The sequence below is a fragment of the Nilaparvata lugens genome, chromosome 1 (genome assembly GCF_014356525.2).
Source record: "Nilaparvata lugens isolate BPH chromosome 1, ASM1435652v1, whole genome shotgun sequence".
Lineage (NCBI taxonomy): Eukaryota > Metazoa > Arthropoda > Insecta > Hemiptera > Delphacidae > Nilaparvata > Nilaparvata lugens.
Genome location: NC_052504.1, coordinates 32,875,916 through 32,900,297, shown reverse-complemented (window position 1 = coordinate 32,900,297; position 24,382 = coordinate 32,875,916). Strand labels below are relative to the sequence as shown.

The following is a 24,382-nucleotide window of genomic DNA, read 5'->3' as shown; positions in this document are numbered from 1 at the left end:
ACCATGAATTGTATTACACTAAAAAAAATCACAGGTTGAATGAAAAGTGACATTCATTTATTCAGAGTCTTAACAATTTATAAAATATCTGGATTGTATGGCTTATTACTTTGAATCAGTGATAAATACTATTCTAAATACAATTGACCATTTAAAACTAAATAAAATATAACGTTGATGTAGGTTACTTACGAACATTGATCTACAGATATATTAACAAAGATGTCTGTGATGATCGGCCAATACAGCTATGTTTGCACAGATTTACAGAGGAACCATTAAACACGTCTATCAATACTCAGTCTTCTCTTCTTTGAACAACCGTTTTTGGTAACATCTCACCAGAATGGACACCTGCAGAAAAACATTCACCAGTTAGAATAATTAAAATATTATGAAATAATGAATAATTGATAAATACATTTGAAATCCGAGGTTCAAATGGTAGAATTTTCTACAATGATGAAAGTAAATTTGAGATGAAACTTCACAATTCTGAGAGACAAATTTACAAACTAACTCTTGGATGGGGTTTAGAGTATAAAAATATATTATTTAATTTATAATTATTCTATTTATATATATTTTTATAAATATAATACATTATATATCATTTATATTATTTTTTTAATATATATTCAATACATCAATAAATTTCGATGGTCGTAGTTTCGGCAATTTAGTTCTTGCTCGCACGAATCTTAGTTATACAAATACATAGAAAAAAAAATTAACAAATTCCCATCTCATATATTAATATAAAATATAAATATAAATGCTCTTACTTTCTGGTTGGATTGGATTAGTTTTTCATTTTTCTACTAAAGGTGAATTGATTTTATCCAAGGTATCAAAAGTACTACCAAATTCATTTTAGAATTAATAATAGAATGTGATTATTTTTAAATCCACAATCTCGAAACTAAAACCTTGTAAATTAAATATCTGAAATGAATTGATCCATATAATACTTCAAAATTTGAATAGATTGATTGTAGTTCCATTGGGAATTGAGAATAACCAGTGAAAATTCAAAACTACTATGGTAATTTATAGCTTCAGTAAATGATAAGATGAATAGCTCATGGGTACAGCATTTATTTGATATATTATTTTCCTCTTGATATTACTTGTTAAAGAGTTTGTACTATGAGTTGAATTATTCATTTGATTTGAGAATAGTGAAATAAACGCGTTCATTATGTGTTAATATAATATTTAAATTATTTTAAATTCAGTACAAATTTATTTTTTTCCGTTTTTCATCCATTTAAATTCTAAATTTTGGTTTGTGGAGTCAGAATTGGATATGGAAAAATATGTCAAAATGAGAGAGTAGGTAGAGGCTTACCACCCAATGTAGCATTGACATAGATTCTCGTTGGCAGTTGCCTGCTGAATGAGCAGCTCAACCTGGCGCTGCACTGTCAGCGTTTCTTCGTGTGAGAAGTCCCTGCCGGTCAGCTTCTCTCTCACTCGTGTCACAATGGTCAGCGCCTTCTTGTTCAACGCTTCCGGTTGACTGCTCTCACCTGAAACATTATCCAAAGTTCAAATACTGATTAGTTCTGTCTATTTTTCAATATGTTGCATGTCTCTGAGAACGAAAATTACAGTTCTTGTTCAAACTATTGCACAGAAAAATCTATTTGAAACGAAATGGTATGCTTTGTATTTTCCTAATTGAATGAACAGGTTTGGAATAGTTACCTCAATTCATTTGAGCGACTAGAAACTTGATTTGGTTTCTGTTGTTATAACTACTGGTGTTCAACATACAGATAATTTTTTTATTAATTGAATTTTTAAAGCCTTCTCTATTACGATTTTCCAAAAAGAAAAACTAAAACTTGTATTGCTTTCAAATAGATAAAAAACACACAAAAGAAAAGCATGTCTTATGCAATCCGGAAAATTTTAATCTACATGGAGTGAATTCAATCATTAAATTCATGGATAGGAGTGATTTGACTCAGTGGTCGCGCTGATAAGCTATGGCTTAGATAAGTTAGGAATCATGCGCCTGCTACTCCCTTTGCAAGGGTGACCGCTTGAGCCAACTCCTCTGAATATGATTCATTAGTTGTAAAACCACTTCCCGATGGTTCGGAACCCACCTAGAACTTTAGGTTAATTCATCTATCATTATCGTCCTTCTTATTACTCACACACAAGCCTACAGCTCATGTGGGCATCACCCTCAACAAAAAATATTATTGACCACAAATGCCTTACTTTTATAATTTTCGATAAGGAAAACAAATGCGTGTTTTTCAATAGATAACAAACACATGAATCATAATATATGGCTTATTCAATCTAGATCTAGATAATTCTAAGCTCCCGATCGATGCGAATAACATATCGGATTCAATCAAATAGTGTACGCTTTTATTTGATTCGTTTGACTACAAATGCCTACTATATTTCTCTATGAGGAAAACAGCAAAAACTAACAGGCAACATGACATGATCATAGTGAGTTCACATCAGATTGTCAGCATTGGTTGGATTAGAAGCATTGAGGCTATAATATCAGGAATGCGGACAGTTGAAGGTTGTGCAGCGCAGGCTAAAAACAACTTTTTACAGCTAATATTTTTCAAAGTTTTTAAATTTGAATACAATCAAGATTACTATCAAAATAAAAAGTTTTCTCAGGAAATAATTATTTTTCTGATTACTACTTTTTGATATTATATGAGCGTCTAATGTTTGAATTTTTGGGGCAGATCATTTCAAACTCGGTAAGAGAAAAATTCATGAAATGTTGTGGATAGATTCTTCATGATATTTAAAACATTTCTAATTTGATACCTTGAAAGGTATTCAAAATATCTTTGAGAAGTATCGACACATCGATAGAAATCGATTACTTTCGGAAATATCACAAGTAAAGATAATTCCACTAAATTAAGATCACTTGTCGAGAGTGACAAGTTTTGAATTTTTCAGAGATAAGAAAATGTATTGTAAAATGTGGAGAATTTTCAAGACATAGACAAGATGACATAGTCGCAGTGAGATTCATTCCAGATTTGGTTGAATGAGAAGCATTGATGTAATAATATAAGGAGTGCGGACAGTTTCAAGTGATCCTGAGCCAATTATTTTAATGTAGATGTGAAGATGAGGCGCAACGTACCGGCATTCTCGACACTGCTGGGCACAGGGGGCTTCTTGGCGGGGCCGAGGTTGGCCGGGGGGCCAAGACTGGCGGCGGCCGCAGCGACGCTGTTGGCGAGCAACTCACCCGGGTCGTCCCGTGAGGATGACGACGACGGTACACTGCGTTTGGCACCGGCCTTCATGCCGCCTCCGCCCCCACCCTGCGGCCCCGTCGGGTCCATGAGGCGCCAGTTGAGCAGCGGGTCGTACACGAACGCCTCCAGCACCGCCATCAGACTGTCCTTGTTGCGGTGCAGCACCCACATCACACTCTCGCACGTCCGCCGGTACGTGCCTTCGATGCCTGTCACCTAACAAGTACAAATATTCTATTTATTAACAGTTACAAAACATCATCATCTATAATTATAAAGGAAAGAATCGTCTCATCGAAGTACAGGATAGGAAATTCACGCGTCATCACGTCTGAACTTATCAACTTGAAATATTGCTTAGGCTATAGATTGTTAATTTACCAAGGATGGTTATAGACCTATTTTAAATTATTCAAGATTTCAGTAGGTCAATTGAGACTCTTGCGGGACACGAGTTACCAGCTAGTCATAATGTACAATAATATGGATACATATTATTATATACATATATAATATACAATAACATGTCACCCCCTCCAAGTTGGGAATGGAATTTTTAAAATAAAGATTAAGCGATCTAACAGGTTTTTACTTTCCTTGCCCTATTACCATAGGTAAGGAAAGTAGGTATTGCTTTCCAAAAAAATTTAAGGTACCCTAATTCAAGTTTTCTATACGTTTCAAGGCCCCCTGAGTCCAAAAACATGATTTTGTGTGTGTGTGTGGTGTGTGTGTGGTGTGTGTGTGTGTGTGTGTGTGGTGTTGTGTGTGTGTGTGTGTGGTGTGTGTGTGTGGTGTGTGTGTGTGTGTGTGTGTTGTGTGTGTGGTGTGTGTGGTGTGTGTGTGTGTTGTGTGTGTGTGTGTGTGTGTGTGTTGTGTGTGTGGTGTGTGTGTGTGTGTGTGTGTGTGTGTGTGTGTGTGTGTGTGTGTGTGGTGTGGTGTGTGTGTGTGGTGTGTGTGTGTGTGTGTGTGTGTGTGTGTGTGTGTGGTGTGTGTGTGTGTGTGTGTGAACACGATAACTCCATTCCAAATTAACCGATTGACTTGAAATGTTGTCCTTATACCATGAGGATCCGACAAAAAGAAATTCAATAAAATTCAATTCAAGATGGCGGAAAAAATGGCGGATAATTACTAAAAAACCATGTTTTCACGTTTTTCTCGAAAACGGCTCTAACGATTTTCTTCAAATTCATACCATGGATAACTATTTATAAGCCCTATCAACTGGCATTAGTCTCATTTCTGGGAAAATTTCAGGAGCTCCGTAATATTCTTGAGAAAAATGGAGGATAATGACTAAAAAACCATGTTTTTCACGGTTTTCTCGAAAACGGCTCTAACGTTCTTCTTCAAATTCATACCATGGATAGCAGCTATCTATAAGCCCTATCAACTGGCATGCGTCTTATTTCTGGGAAAATCTCAGGAGCTCCGTAATATTCTTGAGAAAAATGGCGGATAATGACTAAAAAACCATGTTTTTCACGGTTTTCTTCAAATTTATACCATGGATGGCTATTCATAAGCCCTATCAACTGACATGAGTCTCATTTCTGGGAAAATTGCAGGAGCTCCGTGATATTCTTGAGAAAAATGATAGTTACTAAAAAACCATGTTTTTCACGTTTTTCTCAAAAACGGCTCTAACGATTTTTTTCAAATTCATACCCTGTATAGTTATTTATCAGCTCTAACAACTGACATCGCTATCTGCTTTGTCGAATGATAGACAAATAAATCAACACCAATGTTAATCAAATACCGCTAATCCTGGGAAACTAATGGGGGGTCCACCCCATCCTTGAGAAATGGACTTTGTAACCTCCTTCTCGTGCATGAGGTAGTTAGGTAGAGCAGTTTATAAAAAGAACACAGTCATAGTCAAGATATTTTATTTGTAGAACAGTTGTTTTGACGACTTCTATAAAAATCATCGAATTTCACAATGTACACAAAAGAAAAAGTATTCTGAAAACAATTATATATACACATATATAGTAGTCTGATCGTAGTTTCAAATATGTTGCCGCCAATCGTCATTATGTTATTCCCCTAAATTATTCTCGTTTGAGAATGAGGCTTACAGTTCAATGAGCAAGGAAAGTTATGTGAGTGTACCACACCAGATTTTTATAACTGCTATGGCAGATATGTTTGACGGTTGGAAAGCGCGATTACAGTTGAACGCAAGAGTCATTTTGCGTTGCACGGGAAAGAACGAATACAAAGGTAGGAAATTTATGAAACAAAAGATGGTACAATAAAAATCACAAAAGAGGAGATAAAATTCTTTATCATAAAACTGCATAAATATTACCAATATACCATCATTATATTAGAATGCATTGTCTTCTTTACAGTGGTCTGACTACTATCATTCTATTTTGTTCGAGTGCTGATGTGTTGGCATTAGCCAAATTCAGTTCACTTCAGATTCAGATGAGTCAATCAGAAAAAATTGAACTGGAGATTTTTGTCTAATCGAGAGGACGTTTTTAATCCCATTTGAATAATTGGATACTTAATCACTTGGATACTTAATACTTTGAATACTTAATCACTTTCTCAAATAAGAACTCAAACAATTCAAAATTCTATCACAAAAATGGAATCACTACGACGCCTTTTCAAAATATTTAAATACTGTATGCCTATATTTATGCTGATATGTGATGCTATATGTTAGAGAGCTCACCTCCATGGCGTTGATGAGCATTCGAGTGAGTCTGAAAGGAATTTTCTCCGGGAACTTCTCTCGTGTCATTGCTACTTCGAAGCAATCACCAAAGTCAATATGCAGGATCTTCCCACTCAATCGGTCCAACATCAGGTTCGAAGGATGTCTGCAAATTAAAACAATATAAGTATTAAAATAATGAAAAACTTTGAATAAAAGTTGAATTGTTAAATTTTCAAGAGTGTATTGTAGTATGAGAATGGATTGCAATTTCATCCCAATAAATTAATAATTCCTACCAAAACTTAACTTTGCTTTTTCTAATAAAACTATTCCATGCTGAGCTACATAGAAAATTACTTAAGATCATAGTTTCATAGTTGATATAGTTTAAATTGGTCCTTTAGATACTTTCAAACTGTACTGCTATAGCATATACATCAAAAACTAGAAATAATTTGAATTAAAGATCTTATTAATAGCCATTATCAGGAAACAAAAAAATCATTCAAGTATTTAGGCACCCTAATAACAGAAGAAAATAATGTGGTTGGAAAAGTGGATGCTGGGATAATGTCCGGAAATAGGGTTTATTTCACCCTGCAGAATATCCTCAAGTCCAAGAATGTGTTAAAAAAAGGCAAAATAAAAATTTGCATATGGGGCCGCCGAAGCTTCGACATTAACTGGAAGAGAAGAAGGTCTGCTACAGAGATGTGGAAGAAAGATTTTAAGAAGAATTTTTGGAACAATCAAGAAAAATGAAATATGGAGGATAAGAACAAACGAGGAACTAGAAAGATTGTTCGAGGAGACCAGTATTTTATCTGTTGTGAAAAGTATAAGGCTGAGATGGGCTGGTCATGTGCACAGAATGCTGGAAGGGAGAGTCCCAAAGATGGTGCTGGAAGGCAAACCCAGAGAAAGAAGACTACAAGGAAGACCAAGAAAGCGGTGGGTTGACGATGTGGAGGAGGATTTGCGAAGACTGGGTGTAAGAAGATGGAGAAGAACAGCAGAATGTCGAGAGGGATGGATGGATGTGGTTGTGAAGGCTAAGGGGCTACATGGGCTGTAATGCCAATAATAATGATGATGATGATCAAGAAACATAAATTATTCATGAGAGGTTTTACGGTTTAGAAATAAAGAAGTTTGAATGTTTTTAAAATGTAAGAAATTGAAAATAATAATACTGAAATTTTGTAAAATAAAATACACATTAGGATATTCAATTACAGGAAGTTATTAAATAGTAGTATATTTTATATGAAACACGACTAGTTTTCAGCGATAATGCCATTATCAAGTGTCCTGACAATTAAAATTGTCAAATTGTCCTTTCAATAACACTTTTGATAGGAAACTTGACAAAATGACATTATCACCAAAACTAATCGTGTTAGATATAAAATATAATAAGGGTACTAGTGATTTTCCTTCAATTAGCTAAATAGATAAGGATTTATTTTCTTGTAGTTTATTCTGACATCATCTATCATTCGTCCCAAATCATATGGGCAATCGATCCAATACTGAATCAACCATTACCAAGAGCTAAGCATTATCATAATTATGGAGGATAATGAAGAACTAGAATATACCTGTCGCCAAGTCCAAGAATGTAGCCAACCATAGACATAACAGCTAATGAACGAGTGTAATTGGTTCTGCGATCAAACCAAACCTCAGACGACGGTGATTTGAGCCACAGCAGTTTGGCCAGATCATCTCCTTGTGTCGTCTCAAGAGCATGCTCGAATACCTCGACCTGCAATCCATTGCAACACATCAGCCAACCAATATTCATATTTATTTATCGATAAATTATACACAATTTATTAAAACGAGGAACAATAGGCACATCCCTAAACTCTCTTCCCCCAATTTTTAATACATAAATTGATCCAAAAATGCCAAGTTTCATTCACTGTATAAACGTGTGTCCAATTTTGCAATCTGAACCCATCTTAAGCCTTCTCATGCACAAGCCTGAAGCATCACCCTGGGAAAAAATTGAGTTCAAACTTTAGATGTAAGATTTTATAAGAAATTGCAGTTAACCAACTGCTGGAATATTATCACTGTATATTTCATTGGATATTTGAAATAATTTTTATAGAGTAATTTAGAAATTAATGTATTAAAGGACACATTTAAATTATGAAGTTCATGGGATTATATATGAGGAAGAGAATATCCCTAATCCATTATCTGAACAAAACATTGCATCACTATGAACCGGAATGTTTTACAGCATATTCAGCATTTTAATGAAATCATCTCATATACCGTGACCAATAAGTATATATTGAAGATATTTTGTTTGGATGATTTGTTTAAAATATTATTGTTTTTCCCGTGAAATTGTTTATTGATATTATAAACAGCTTCCAAGCAATATTTTGCAATAAAAAAAATATCGTACAACAAAAAAGAGAGCCTTGATAAATGAGAAATAATTAATCACCTTCTGCATGAGCGTGAGGTGATCATAGTCCGGAGCCATACGCAGCATGATTCGGTGCTCTATGTTCAGAAGAATCTTCTTCTTGTCTCGATAGTCCCTGATGAGGGTGTGGAGAGTGTCGCAGTGCGGCACCCATCCAATCAAGCCTGAGTTCGTCGACAACGGAATCACTGCGTAGCGCTGCACACATATACAGACAAATCGAGAACTGTCAATTGATGGGTTTTACTCATTAAAATATTGGATGTTTTATTGTACATGTTAAAATAATATTTTATGAAACGTAGCAGTTAGTTTATTGATTTTTACTTTTATAGATTATTGCTACTATTCAGAACAAATTATCACAGATTCTTAATTTGTGTTATTGTAGACTATCTTTTTAGTGTAAATATTTAAAAAATAAATTTAATTATTGTAACTTATCTGAATAAATTATCTCTGGTTCTTAATTTCTGCTATTGTGGACTACCTTTTGAGTGTAAATATTTTCAAAATAAATTGAATCAAATTTAATTTAATGAAATTTCAACTTAATTTATTCGCTTTAAATTAACTACATAATAGAATAATTATAAATTTATCTAATTATTCGATAGACTGATGATAAGATCATCGTTACTTATTCAAATTGTTATGTTTTGAAAAGCATGTTCTTAACATAATGTATACAATATTGTAAGTAGATAATATTATCGAATTATCAAGTATATACCTGAATTGTCAAGTTTCTTCTGAAAGTATCAGGGTCATTGAGCAAAAGAGTGTTGACCAGACCAAAAAGCTGCATCACTCTTTCATCTTGTCTGAGATCCTCGTGACCTTTCAGTAGAAACATGTAGTCGTTGCCGTTGCTTCCTGTAATCAAAATAATAAATGTTTGTAGAAATAACTTCATTTTCCAATTTAATTTTAGCATATAGTAATATTTTATATTATTATTAATATATAATAATGAACGTGATAATTTCGAGCTCAAAATTTAAGTGGTTTTATTCTTTATTTTGTGAATTTAAAGTTTTTTCATGTTTTTAAAAAAGTTTTACTATCAATCCATCCAAATTTAAAATTGTTTGTTTTATTCTAATCTATATTCTCATATTGTGATTTGGTGTAGAAAATTGAAATGGACATAACCTATGTATAATATTTGGACAATTTGAAACTAAATTAGGAAATTGAAAAAGTTTTTGGCAATAGCCTGTTTTTTCTTTTCCGATCATTGTATTATTTGTGCTAACGTAATAAATAAATAACGATTTCGCTTACTACCTGAGACTCTTAAAATCTACAATTCGTTGGATATTGAGAAAATTATCAATTTTATGAATGAATCAACAAGATTGCCCAGTTCTTCAAATTCGACATAGTAATACACATTTTTTAATCGTTTGACTAGCGTACATTTTAAGTACTGCTAAGTAATGAGATTGGAAGTATTGAAGATTGAATACTAGAGATCATAATTTTGTAAAATGTCTTATACAATTTATTGCAGTGACTTGTCAACTAATTTATTTTTGTTTTGAATCAAATCAGTTTTATCACAAGCTTACCTGCTTAGAAGAATTATTATTCCTTACCAATATGTATCTGTTAAGGAATGAAATTTATGGAAAAACAAATAAACACATCATATCCGCAAAGACATTAAAATTATTTTAGAATTACATTAGTATTTAATATTAACGGGTGAACAATTTAAATGAGACCCCATATCATAATGAAAACATGATATTTAAATCTCGCGCTGAATAGAGTATAAACAGTAAATTCAATCAATCAAGTCGATACAATTTAATTAATAGAATTTGATTCAAATCTTAATCGATTAATATAATATTGAATGATTATAAAGATCAATAAAGCTATCTGAATGTAATTATCAAAAAATATGAGATATCAACATTATTCACATTTAATCATATTGGGAACTTCAATGTCACGGAGCCTCTTCAAAGTTGGCTGTCCGATATTACACTAACGTAATATTATGAATCATAATCATTAATCATTAGGACAATAGAAAATATGTCTTATAAATAATGAAAAAAATATTAATGAGGACTTATTAATTTAGGTTGAATAGAAGTGTCTGACCTTTGATACATAGCTTTCTCGGGCGCTGCTTGGAGGTGATGACCTGCAGTGAGCTCTGAATGTGTGCGATGCGCACAGTGGGCTGACCGGGGCAGTAGGAGCCAGGCACAGCCAGCTCGAGGTCGCGGCTCACCAGCAGCTTGGGACTGACGTACTGCAGCTCGAGGCTGGTCAGCTGTGGCAGCTGGCGGGAGATGCGCCGGAACACGTGGTAGTAGAGGTCCCACGCCTGGTTCAAGTCGCGCACGTTGCCCGAGCCCTTGTACCGGTGGCACCACTCCACCGCCTCCACCAGGTCTCTACCGTACGCCTGCAATCATCAACCAACCAATCCTTGTTCTCAAGTAGTCATTACATGCGGAGGGTACCAAAACAAAGTTTTGCGTTCCCATATGAGTGGAATCAATTTCCATTCCGAGGGATTGAGGGAATGAACAAAAATGTTGATCATTCAGAGAGAAAAAAGAAGAAAAAATAGAATCAAATCTAGCAATATCTCTAGACAAGTACTATTATCACTACATAAGGTGGCCATCTTCATCAATTCAGTCTGGATCAATCTCAGCTCTGGCTTTCAACAAGACAGCTAAACAATCTAATGACGGTTTATTTGTTTGAGAATATTTGAAGAGAGCATTTTTCATGTTGATTGCCATCATTTAAACAAGTATCAGAGACTAACCATCAATTTTTATTTCACTATACATCTTACAGTATGAAAAACTATAAAACTTTCGTTTATCCATTGATGACCAAAGTAGTTGTGAGATTATGAGAGCAGTAAAAATTTTAAAGTCTGAAAACACTATCACTAAATTGATTTTTAACTAGTTCAGAAAGATTCCTTCTCTTGGTAAGATCTTCATTTTGTGGTAGTCGGCTTGCCTCAGGGTTGACATCATGATGGAGTCTCGACTCATGCCGCATGGCATAAGTCAAATCGGCTTATCATCTCACAGGTCAAAAATGAAATGCGTATATCTTTATGCAAGTCACTCTTTCTGATGTACCAAGGAGCCTTGACTATATTCCTTTATACTTGATTTTGGAATCTCTGTATCAAAATGATGTTATTTCTACAGGCACATCCCCAGAGTTGGATCCCATACACCCAAATTGGTTTTAGAATTTGGTTGAGTAGAAAGATGTTTATAAAAAAGGTTGCATTGGCGACCAAGTTATGTCACTTTGAGAGATCATGATGTAAAAGAGAATTTGATTCCCTTGCAAATGGTTTTGGAATATTAGAATAGGAGAGATAAACCTAACTTAGAAAAATATATATTAGAGGATTATTCTAAATTTTGAGACCATTTTTTTAATTCATATTTACTAAAGTACTAATCCGAAATGGAAAATCTTTGTACCAATGGAGATTCCAAAATGTTTATACATACAATAATTATAACCTTGGGTCCCTATTAGATTAGGTAGTCAGGACGTGGTCAACCAGGCGGGCAATTTCCTTACTCTGTCACCGGGCATTGCTTTCATTCATTTTTTTCACATAAAACACTTTCATTCTCAGAGTAGCTCGAATTAAAAAAAAAATATTACGGTTAGGATTGTGATATTATTTCAAGGTTGTATTCTATGGTGATGCTGTTTTTTATTTTGTCTTGCTTTGTGATTCTAAATGTAATTAATGTGTGTGTATGAATTTGAATTGAATAGGCATTAAATTTTGAACTTTTGTATGATTAAAATATTATCTTTATACTAAATTGTAATGAGGATAGATTATTTGCCACATTAATCTTAATTCAACTGGAAATTGAATACAGAAGAACAGTACTGACATATATACATGAGTATTGAATCAAGTAGTATTTTGCAATTTGTCAACGATTATTGGCTATATACGATCAAGGATGAATTCAGTATTGAGACTCACCTGATTGAATGAAGTTTCTTTGAGAGTTTGAGGTCCTCTTTCGAGCATCGCATGCAGAGGCTCGAGAGTATCGAACATGCCCTTCACATTGCGCTCTCCAAAGTAGAGCCGACTTGCTTCTTCGAGGCCTTCGTGCCACAACTCATGCCACAAGATTGCAACGCGAATCAGTTCATCGCTTACCTGTACAAACATTCAATCATTTTTCAACATAAATTTTCAAAAAAGACCGTAGTATGGCAAGTACTTTACTGAGAAAAGTAAGAAATGAAGAGAATACAATTAAGTTGCTTGAAAGCTTACCTTTAAAATTATCTTAAAGAAAAATCTAAATTACTTTTATTTTTCCCTTAAACAGTCATTCGGTTTGTTTCTTTTTCAATGGAGTACATTTGGTTCAATAGAATAGACTGAAATACTCAGGTAAATTAATAGTTGAATATCGGCCAACGAGCTTCGCTTTGGAGTACAAAAGCATAAAAAATTTATTACGAAAGAAGAAATCATAATAACATTCATAGTTCATACAGAAATGTTCTATCTAATCACAGTAAATTGAGATTAATTCCCAGAGGAATGCAAAAATTCCCTCATAAAGGCACAGTTGCACAAAAGCCGGTTAAATTTTAATCCTGATTAATTTCACGTGAACCAAATCAGAGAAGACCATTTCAAAAAGATGGATCTACTGGAATTAATCAGGATTGAAAATTACCCGGCTTTTTTGCAACCGGCACTAAGTACCTGATTGAATGATTACAAAAGTTCAACAGCTGAGTCATAATTTTGACACAGTCCCACACACATGAACTCGCTCACTCACTTCCATCATCAACAGACGACGAAATAATTATTATCAGCTGTTTTCCAAGGATGAATAATAATTATCATTTTAATGTCCTTCAGCGAGTTTTCTCAGGGATGAGACCTAAATTTATAATATTTTTTGTTGTGCTTCAAGTTTTTTTCAACTTTGAGGCCTGGATGAATTTCATCTGATGTGACACAAAAATCTGTTATTCAGAATAGTATTTCATCTACGTTTAATTAGAATTGTATATTGCATAATATTCATTCAACGAGTAATCCAGTTTACTCCTCCCGTTTCTCATCTTAATAATCACTTCACATAAAACTTCTTTTAAGCTCCATTAATGAATGGAAGAATGAATAAAATTATCAAACTAAAAATCAAAATATGACATTAGTAATTTACTTGAAAATGGTGGATAAATGAATACACACCATCATAGCCTGTTGCACGAGCAGTTGGCTGTGTTCGCAGATGGATTTGAGAATTTTGTTGGCGGCATTGCGGCGCGGCAGACTGTTGGACTTGCTGGCGACAGTTAGTGGGTAGACGAGCGCCTGCGGGTGATGCTTGCCTATGTCCATCAGCAGGTGATGGATCAGGCGGCCAACCAACGCACGCGGCGTGTCGATGCGGGCTATCAGCTGCGGAATCACCTACACAAAACAGCACATTCCATATTTGGTATAGATAATCGGATTTCTACATTCAAATTGCACATAAAAAATTAATATATAAAATAGAAATAACAACAATAATTGAAGTTGATAAGTACAGTAAAGTAACTAGTTCATCATTAGCACAAATTATTGGAGATCTATAATGAGGTCCACGACAGTGGCAGTGAAGAAAGATAGGACAACAATGTTGCCGATTTTCTGCCTTGAAACAGTCTTCTATTGAGATAGCTGATACCGGTATATCTGATGTGATATTTACTGTTCATTCTTGCTTGAAATAATCATTTATATTTTATTCGTCAATAAGATATATTTTGAATGATTAAATAATAGATTTTTATAATTGAGATTGAATATTTTGTTAATTGATTATATTTCCATATTGTTAAAAAAATTACAACTAAGAAAGCTAGGAGAGCTAGGAAAGGATAGCGCTATCTGCTTTGTCGAATGATAGACAAGGATAGTAACACCAATGTTAACCAAATACTGTCATTATAATGTGGACCTCACTACATTATAAGCCACATTATTATTCGTAATAAATGTCTCATGATCATATTCAATTATCACACAGAAAGGCGACTAGAATATAAGTAATTAGAATGTATTGTCATATAGTATCAAATAAAAGTAGAAATCTGAGTATTATTTAGTCACGACATGTGTCAGCTATATAATGCCATTATCAAGTCTAAAATAATATCAAATTATTATAAGTATCAAATAATATATTTATACTGAAATGAATGATATGAAAAGAAACAAGACAAACCTTTTTACAGTAACTTGAAGAAAAAATAAAATCTACAAAATATTTGTTTGGAGAAATGTAGCAAGGGGAACGAGATCCAACACAAAACTTCATTGTTGAATTCAGAAACTTTGCCAAATTTTGATCTAGGAAGACTTCACCACAGTCTCTTTTGAAAGAAACTAGGCTTGACTGCTCTGATTACAATGCTTAATCAGCGCTGCCAATTCTTCCATATTTTTCCAATGATACAGATTTGGTAAGTTAAAACTTGAAATGACATAAAGATTTATATATTCGTTCTTGTATACATTTTGGCACGCCTTCTCATATTTATAAGCAAAAAATAGAGTAGTGTTATATGAAAATTCTTCAAGACTATTTTCGCAAAAACTGACTATTACTGAAAAATTGAATTCCAATATTAATACATAATGTTTAGGATAAATGGATTACATTTGCCAGTTGAGCGAGTGATATGCTATAAATATTGCAATATCTAGTAAAATAAATGGTTTCTGGAATGTATTTGAATTAATTAAACTGTTTTAAGAGAATGAAAAGCGTCTATGCCGTGTGTCACTTGAATAAGCGGCTGTAAAAGCAAAGAGTTGTCGGTTAAGAGCCTTAGTTCCAAGTTCACTTCATTTTAGTGAAATCAACATTCACATTATTTTATATTTTTATAGGAAAATGTAAAATGTTAATAGGAGTTATCAGAATTATCAAAAATATCCTATCATTGCTTTCAACTGACATTTACAAGAATCATTCAAATTAAATATAGAAAGCTTCAACTTTCAAAGTATAAACTTGATTTTGAGATACTTGCAAGTCAAGTTACTTAAACACAATATGTTCGCTCGACGCTCAAAACATCGAAGAGATTGGGTTTTAGTCAGTTCCAATAACATGATGTCTGAAAAATTGAATGTTATCTGAAATATTAACATGATATCGGAAATAATAACAGATTACTGCAACAAGCAAGCGAGAACATAACTGGGCATATTAATAGAGTAGCAGTTTTTCGAGAAGCAAATCTGACCTGCAGCCAAGTGTCGATCTCAATACTGCGAATGCCCTCAACAATGGCGTCGTAGACCTCGGGCCACTGGCCGTAGTCGAACCAGAGAGTCAGCAGACGGAGGGTGTCCTGCAGCGAGCTGCCGTGCGACAGGGCGATCGACCGGAAGAAGCCCTCCACCGCCGGCACCGTGAACTTGGTGATGTACTGGTTGCTTGGCTGTCCACAAACAAAATTAATGTTTCACTCAGAATACACATCATCAAAGTACTGTGATGGATTTAATAATCTAGCAAGAAAGTCATTAGCCATAATTTCTGAATACCAAATTTGGAGTTTTTAATTTTTGTTCACCTACTTCTTGTAACTCAGCTTCAACTGTTTCTCCCTCAACCAGTAATTTCTCAGCTTCATCCATTTCTTCCTCAACCAGTATTTTCTCTAATACAACTCCACTCATTTTCTCCAATTCTTCTTCCTCTATAATGATGGGGTGTTGATTGTTTGCGAGGAAATATTTGTCTGTACGATTTTCTTTCTCTTAATTTTGTGCTGTGTTACTTTCTTCTCTCAAGGTCATTTTCCTTGGTGCTCCTGCAATTTTGCATGAGCCTTCTATATGCTTGATGTGGGTTGCCACAAATCAGTCAAGCCTCATGGGTTTTGCTGACCCGTCAAGAGCTCGTCTCTTCAAATCTCAAAATCACACTCCACTGGGGCTGAGGATGCTGTGAGATGAGGCGACTGCATTACTGCACTCCACAAAGGAAAATCATTTACTATTTTTTCCATTTTATTCCCGAAATCAGGACTGTAATAGGCGTTTAATCTGCCATCATTTTCAAGAGAAATTCTTTCCTCTACTAGTCCGTAGATTCTTCTCATCCAAAGACCAATTGATGAGTTACTTGTTTCGACTTCATCACAAACAATATCTTCCTCATCTTCATGTGTACTCTCAATTTCATTGAATTCAAATATTTGAATCCCTCTGATTCTACATATTAAAAATTCAAGACTTTCTTGAACTGGTATGAGCTCGTCTCCATCCTCATTGGAAACTTCACTCTCATTTGGAGAAAATGCCAGCGTCAATGTATGAATGAGAACTTCCACAAAACCTCTAAAGAGGTGGTTATTATTATTATTATTATTATTATTATATCGTATGAGATAAAGCACATCACATCATTTTATTTACAAAGTAAAAGTCACACAGTTAAATTCAGTGCGTCAAGCCATTGGATGAAATTTGGTGTTGCTTGATGCACCTCGTCACGGTTTCTCAGCGCCACACTCACATACAGCAGAGTCAGCAAAGCCCCATTTATACATCAGACCTCCACATCTTCCATGGCCAGTGCGCATTCGGTTCAACCGAGTCCATGTTCTTCGTGGCAGTTCAAATCCTGCTGGTCTTATGGTTGGGTCCAAATTCCAGGCACTCCCATTCTCAGCAAAATTATGCCATCTCCAGGCATTGGGTAAGTCAAAGTTGGAGTCCACGGAATTGCATGGAGCATTCCTGGATTTAAGCCGCTGTCTTGGCATATTTTTAGGTCTTCATGGTTGGGTAGGGTCTGATTTTTATTTATTTCAGCAAACAAGTTTTTAAGAGCTTTATAACGTCTCAGTTGTGGTGGTGGAATATTACTCAATACAGGGAGCCACTCTCTAGGAGTTCACTTGACAGTGCCTGAGATCATCCTCATAGTTGAGTTCAAAGCTGTATATATCTGCTTGGTGTGAGCACTGTTCATCCATACTGGAGCACAGTATTCTGCAACTGAATATATCAGGGCCAAACCAGCTGTTCTTATTATGATACCAATACATCCCAAATAAAATTCTCTCAAGCGTTTTCTCTCTCCACTTAACCAAATCTTCCAATTTCTGGCAGCATTCAGAAAGTGTGCTACATCAAATCTGATATAACAAGGTGGGAGAAATTATCTCTCTTTGATAAGAAAAGAAAAGCTTTTTTCCAAATAGTCATGTGTATCAGATGATCGGCCAAATGATCTCGCAACCGCACTTTTCAGTGCTACAGAGTTGTCAATGTTCACCTCTCGAGGGCAAGGAGCCCCTCTCCTTTTCCATTCGTTGATCCAAAAGAGGATTGTATTCGAGTCTTGTTTCTCGGATATCATTTGATTCACTGGTATTTGATATCCACCAGCATTTAACACCATCTCATATGGAAACGAGTGACCTGACAGCCCATTTGGTCGTCTAATTTTTTTACTATTGAGCCTGTAGCATCCAGTGAAAGGACAACATAGGTGCTTTTTGTAAATGATTTGTACATCAACATCTGTGCTGGAGTTGAATAGTGGACGAAGACTTTGTCTAATCCTATGTCATGGATGATTCCAGCATAGGGTTCAGAATGTTTCATTGGATCCAGGCTAATTGATGTATCAACCCCTGGGAGTATTTATAGGGCTTTTATCTCGTTGCTCCTGCTAGGCTTTTCTCAAAACATAAGAATGAAATAGATGAGGTGGCTCTACATCCCCTTGATCCATCAACTTATTGGCTGTAATTTTCCTGTGAGCGGATGCAAGGGTTTTTTCAAATGTAATCCCCCTGTAATTTTGTATTCAGAAACCTAAACAAACGTCAATTTGTCAAAACAACCTAAACTAAGGATCTAGAATATTTTCAACTAATTTTATGAAAATTTCCGAGCTGGTGTGAAGTTGGCCCGGAGAATTTGAAACTTCCAAATTTTGTATTCAGAAACCTAAACAAAAGTCAAATTTGTCAAAACAAACCTAAACTAACGATTTATAACATTTCCATTGAGAGGGCTGACATCATCCGGGCCAACTTCACAGACGTATGTCCTACCGTTAGTGGCCAGCATTGAACATTTATGAGCATCATTCTTATTGTATGAAAAATTCATGTGATTTTCTAAATTGTGAAATGAGTAAAGTATTGTTTTTATGAAAATGAAGCAAGGGGAACGAGATCCAACTCAGGACTCAATAGTTGAATTCAGAAACCTCGCCGTGGCTTGATTTGGGAAGTCTGCACCCAGCCTCTTTGAAGAGAACTAGGCATGACTGCTCGGATAACGATATATTATCAGTGCAGTGAATACTTCCAGCAACAAACGTATATTTCAAACTATACTATTGCTTATTAAAGTAGAACAATCATGAGAAGAATAATAATTAAATATTAAGGAAGATAAAAGTATAATACAGTACAAACATTAACAATCTCTAAAAACAGTATTACAAATTTGTTTTATCTGCATAAAAAATAAGATCTGATAAAATCTAATATAAATTGAATATAAGAATCCTTTGACAGGGATGAAAATTGTAGCAAGGGGAACGAGATCCAACACAGTACTTAAGTGTTGAATTCAGAAACCTTGCCGATACTCCTTGATTTAGGAAGAAGAAATCTCATTGATATTAACCGCTCTGATTAAAATGCATGAGCAAAGCAGTTTGAACGTCCATCCTTATTACGATGTTGAAAACACTCACTCGGTTTATTTCATAGCTGATTCATTTTTCATTAATTCACAAATAGCAGGATTCGTTGAAATGAAAGTAAAATATCAATACAGTATGAGATACAGTGTCATCATTTGTCCCTGAATTTAATTATATGAAAAATAAACGGGTGTTTCATCACAATCTTAGTTTGGAATCGTTTGTATCAAGGGGAAATATATGAAACAAAAATGACATTTTTAAATTTAGAAACCTTACAATTTTTCAGATGGGAAATTTATTCGACTGTATTATTGAAATAAAACTGGTCAAGTGAGTTCCAGTTACAATCCTTAGACAATTACTTTATTGCTTCTTGTTTATAGAAAACTGGCACTTAGGCTACTCAAGTGAATTTCACAATAATTTAAGAATAAGAGCTCGGATCGAAAATAATCATCATATTAATTCATTGGAGGGACGTTTGAACAAAAATACTAAACTACAATCCTTAGGAACTACAAATATTCATAAGAGAACATGTAGCGTGGGGAACGAGATCCAACAAAAGACTTCATTGTTGAATCCAGAAACCTCGCCAACTCTTGATTTGGGAAGTAGATCCACAGTCTCTTCAAATTGAAACTGGGCTTGACTGCACAGATTACAATGTATAATCAATGCTGTCGTTGCTTCCATGTTAAATACAGATTAAATAAAGGGTTACCCATCACCTGATGCCTCTATGAACAACAATCGACGAAAAGAATCGTATGGAGAACGAGATCCAGAACCAAACTCATTTAGGGCCGGTTTCCGAGCTCGGGATCTATAAGTCCAGGACTGAAATAAGCTCTCGGGTCTAAATTGACTTTCTGAGTCACGATTTTATCTTCTAAGCTCCGGAGTCTATCAAGTTCTCGACTTATTTGAGTCCAGGACTTTAACGCAGTGAACATGAGGGAAATTCACAATATTTTACTGTTGTATTGTTGGCATTATAGCAAAACGGAAACAGCTGATTACAGCGGGACAATTGAAATGAGCATGCTCTCCAAACTATTTTGCAAAAATTCGTTTCGATTTCTTTTAGGCCTATTCAAAGCAAAACCTTTGAAAGGTGAATGAATAAACATTTCATTTTACGTTATGTTATTATTGATCATTGATCCTAACCAGTGATTTTGGAATAAAAATTTCATTAGACTATTTAGTTTGAAAACGTATTAGTTTTGAAAAAAAAACTGGAGAAATAATTTATTATTATTAATATGTTGAATATGACATTGATTAATAACATTCAGATTGGAATATAAATTCCAGGCAATCCTTGTATTATTTCGCTTGAACATTTTTAGGTTATGTCAGAGTCGTAAAATGAGGTTAGGTTTTTACACATAATTCTGATAAAATTATATTCCAAAATGAACTTGCAAACTATAAATTATGAATTTAGATGGACTAATCCAAATAATTTAGGTATTCCATGACATCTATTTGGCTTTTTATCTATCCAAAACAATAACTGAATTGTATTTGCTCAGTTAAGTCTAGAACTTGAATTTAAACCCTATCCCAGTCGAGGGTTTAAAATCACGCTGTTTCAAGTCCTGTACTTAACGATTTTTGATAAATCCTTGACTCGGAAAGAGGCGAGAATCTAATTCAAGTCCTGGACTTATAAGCCCTTCACTCAAAAGCGAAATTATAAACTCCAGGTTCTAACATGATCTCTAAACTCCAGAGTCTATTTAAGTCCTCAACTACGTTAACGCTCTGACTCGGAAAGCCAATTTTCTGACTCCAGAGTTTAAAGCCAGTTAAAGTCTAGAACTTAGCTAAATCCCGAGCTCGGAAACCGGCCCTTAAAGAATTCACAAATCTTCAATTTTTTCATGTATCAAGTCAACTGCTATGAAATAACAATAGACTACTATAAATCAACATAATGTTTACTGATAGCATAAGACACCATAAATTATATTTACATGCCTCTAAATTTGGTAGCTCGAAAAGAGAAGAAAAATACACTTCATATGAAATGAGTTAAGATTCAAAAATTTATTCTAGAATCTTCATCCGAAGAATCTTATCCATCATAGTATCAATATCTATACTTGTAAATTAGGATCGTTTACTGTACGCGTATCATGTGATCTCTTCATAACACTGATTAATATACCAATCTAGTAAGCATAAAATTGTCCCTTAAATGAGTGACCCCGGAGTCAAGACGAAACTGAATATTTTCAATGTAGCTCAAACTCAATATTTTACAGTTTCAAGTGCTTAGTGAGTTGAGCTATGTGATGCAATTTAATTTGGTTTCGAATCTATTTGAATTCAAAATTTCTTTTTGTGAGTGTTAGCACTGAAAATTGAACACATATATTTAAAGTAAAAGAAACATTACCTACTTTCAGACTAGTATATGAATCAAAATTCAAGAGAGGAACAGTTCTGGGCTGTACCTGTTGTTCCTCCCTCAATCATTTTGATGAATTGTATATAATTGAATCAATAAATTGATGAATAAGCTGAAACGAACAGGAATCGCAATTGAAAAGGATCACTTAATTTCAACTCAATCTGTCACATTTTTCCAATGAAAGGCATCATCATCTCACGAATGTAACATCCGTTTCTTCTCAAAATTGTGTTGAAATTAAATTAAAAATTAACCGATAAATCCAATGTAAAATAGTAAACAATGCCAAATCCACCAATGAATACAATAATTGAATCAACTGTAAACTACTAATCAGTGCAAAATGCACCGATCTATCCAATAATTAAATCAACTAAACTAGTAGACAATATAAAATTCACCGATAAATCCAATAATTTAATCAACTGTGAACTACGAGAGTAGTAAACAATGAAAAATGCACAGATATATCCAATAATTGAATCAACTGTGAACTAGTTGGGTGTTTACCAGAGGGGCGGCGGCACGTGGAGTGGGCGGCTCTCCTATGGCCTGATGCTGGTGCTTGTAGAAGAGGACGGTTTCGAAGTTGATGTATGCCCAGGCGTGCCACGCCTTGTACCACGAGTTGTCATGCTCGGTGGATGCGGCGTAGTACTGAAGAACAGCTGGGATCGACTGCTCGTTGATGCCCTGCAGGCTCTCCTGCCACTGGCCCAGCTTCAAGTAGCATCTCAAATGACAAATTACAAATGACATTTATTACATTTGCATTAAAAATGATTGATTTAACTAGATTAGTATTGATGCCAGATGACATTACATTTACATTAAGAATGATTGATTCTACTATAGTGAGGTCCACGTTATAATGGCAGTAGATAAAGATAGAAGAATAGCGATGCCGATTCTCTGCATTAATTAATTATATTTCTACTCTGTCAAAAACATAATTGGCATCGTTGTGGACCTAGAAAAGGATAGTACCACCGGCTTTGTCGAATGATAGACAAGGATAGCAAAACCAAAGTTGATCAAATACTGTCATTATAACGTGGACCTCACTATAGATTAGTTGAAGTATATTGTCGAATGGGATCTCGGTTCATAACATACCTATTTCTACAATTTCTTGAGAGACTGAAACGAATGGGAAGTTGGGCCATATAGTTTGTCAAGTCTCAAGGCATCAAGTTTTCGTTGCAGGCTGAAGTCAGCTACACCGTCTCACACTAGTTGGGGATTAGTGAGAATAGGTTAGGGAGGAGTTTGTAGAAGGTTAAAGGTTAGGTTAGCGGTTACAATTTTGCTTCTGAATATGCTGGTATTATTCAGAATTTTTCTTTTTATTTTAGAATTTAATATAATTATGATACTGTACCCACTGGACTTTCTAATGCCCAAGTCCACACTCGCTCAGTCGCTGGTCAAGTAAGCTGGCCTAGCCTGGCTCAGCCTGCAATTTAACCAGTGACCAATGAAGGCCAGCGGTAGCAAACCACCCATCCACATATTGGCGCTTACCGAAGTTGGCCTTCATTGGGCCAATATGTAGATACGGAATTAAAGCAACAGCAACTTGACGTACTGAAGTTGCCTATCCGGCCGTATCATACTAACCGGTGTGAATCAACTGATTTCTTGATGAAGTGGGTGTCACCCATACCAAATCGAATAAACATATTCAAATTATCGAATAAGATAATATAAATTATTTAAATTACATCTAATTCATAAATTTCGAAAACTATTGAACATAATTTACAATTTTGAGATCCATGATCTTCAAATGACTAATATGAGAATCGAATATTATCTATGGATAACTTACCGTGCAAGTAGCCTTCTGTGGGTTTCCTGTTGATGTTTGGCATCCTCGGGGTGCAGCTGGTTTGAAGACTGCTGCAGATACTGTTGCACAAAACTGTGCAGCTGGCTGCAAAATGCAATGCAAATGCACATGGTTCAATATAGTTTTCAATCGATACACACGTTATAGTAAATAATATTATCAAATAGTTTATTTGTTATTACATAAGTGCTATTTTTTCAAAACCAATCAAAGAGTTGTATAAAGGAAATACAACAGAATAGTTAAAAAGCATTTTGATGAGACTAGCAATAGCAATAGTCTCAAACTGAAAACAATGTGTATGAGACATTGTTCATCGAGTGATGATGGAAACTAAACTAAAAATTAAAAGCTTTTAGAAACATTACATTAGAATATTCCAAACCGAAATTGCCGGCCAAAGTTACTTTTCAACTTTGAAAATGCATATAAGTCAAATTCAAATTCATTTATTGCCTCAAACGAAACACAAAAACAACACATAATATAAGAAATCACTTGAAAGTACAAATATAATGATTGAATTTCTTAAAATTAGTATTTGCACTACCAGCAAAACCTTATTGGTTTGTGTGCTGGCTACGAGAAACAAAACAGTTCAAAAATAGAGAAACATAAATATTGTACAGTACTTACTATCAAGATTTATCGATTCAGTTTACCTTTCACATTGAGAAGTAATATATAAAGTATATCAATGATTATGATGGCAATAAAAATAAAAACAGATTTAATTATGTAACAAGTAAAAATTATAAAAGTTTAATGGAACAAGATACAGAGCTGGTTTTGGTTTTATTTTACAGGAAAACACTTTGGCTTTTTATTACAATAGTTTGTTAAAGAGTTAAAATTCCTTTTTAATCCTTGAAGCATATAGAATTCACAATTTTAATTCGTCTCATATGAAAATGAATACATTTGATAATTATATTTTAATTACTCAACTATTTTGAAACTTTTACTCA

The 24,382-nt window shown here is 34.5% G+C and overlaps 1 protein-coding gene across 1 annotated transcript; it reads right to left on the bottom strand.

Annotated features, from left to right (window-relative positions):
• Window positions 1–330: 330 nt before the first annotated feature.
• On the bottom strand, window positions 331–23,549 carry LOC120350915 (serine/threonine-protein kinase mTOR-like). Its single transcript, XM_039426212.1, has 13 exons — window positions 23,394–23,549; window positions 22,073–22,295; window positions 15,701–15,898; window positions 13,653–13,874; window positions 12,408–12,590; window positions 10,514–10,823; window positions 9,129–9,271; window positions 8,414–8,593; window positions 7,548–7,714; window positions 5,962–6,109; window positions 3,146–3,479; window positions 1,352–1,532; window positions 331–354 (listed from the first exon to the last, which is right to left on the bottom strand). Exons 1-13 carry the CDS (start codon window positions 23,522–23,524, stop codon window positions 339–341), a joined length of 2,436 nt encoding a protein of 811 aa, XP_039282146.1. The 5' UTR covers window positions 23,525–23,549; the 3' UTR covers window positions 331–338.
• Window positions 23,550–24,382: the final 833 nt, after the last annotated feature.

Excerpts from the sequence above, each read along its gene's own strand:
- LOC120350915 (XM_039426212.1), bottom strand. The coding sequence starts at position 23,524 with ATGTGCATTTGCATTGCATTTTGCAGCCAGCTGCACAGTTTTGTGCAA. Across the intron at positions 22,296-23,393 it reads CACAGAAGGCTACTTGCACG|ATGCTACTTGAAGCTGGGCC; the intron begins GTAAGTTATCCA and ends TTGTCATTTGAG. Across the intron at positions 9,272-10,513 it reads GAGAAAGCTATGTATCAAAG|GAAGCAACGGCAACGACTAC; the intron begins GTCAGACACTTC and ends TTTTGATTACAG.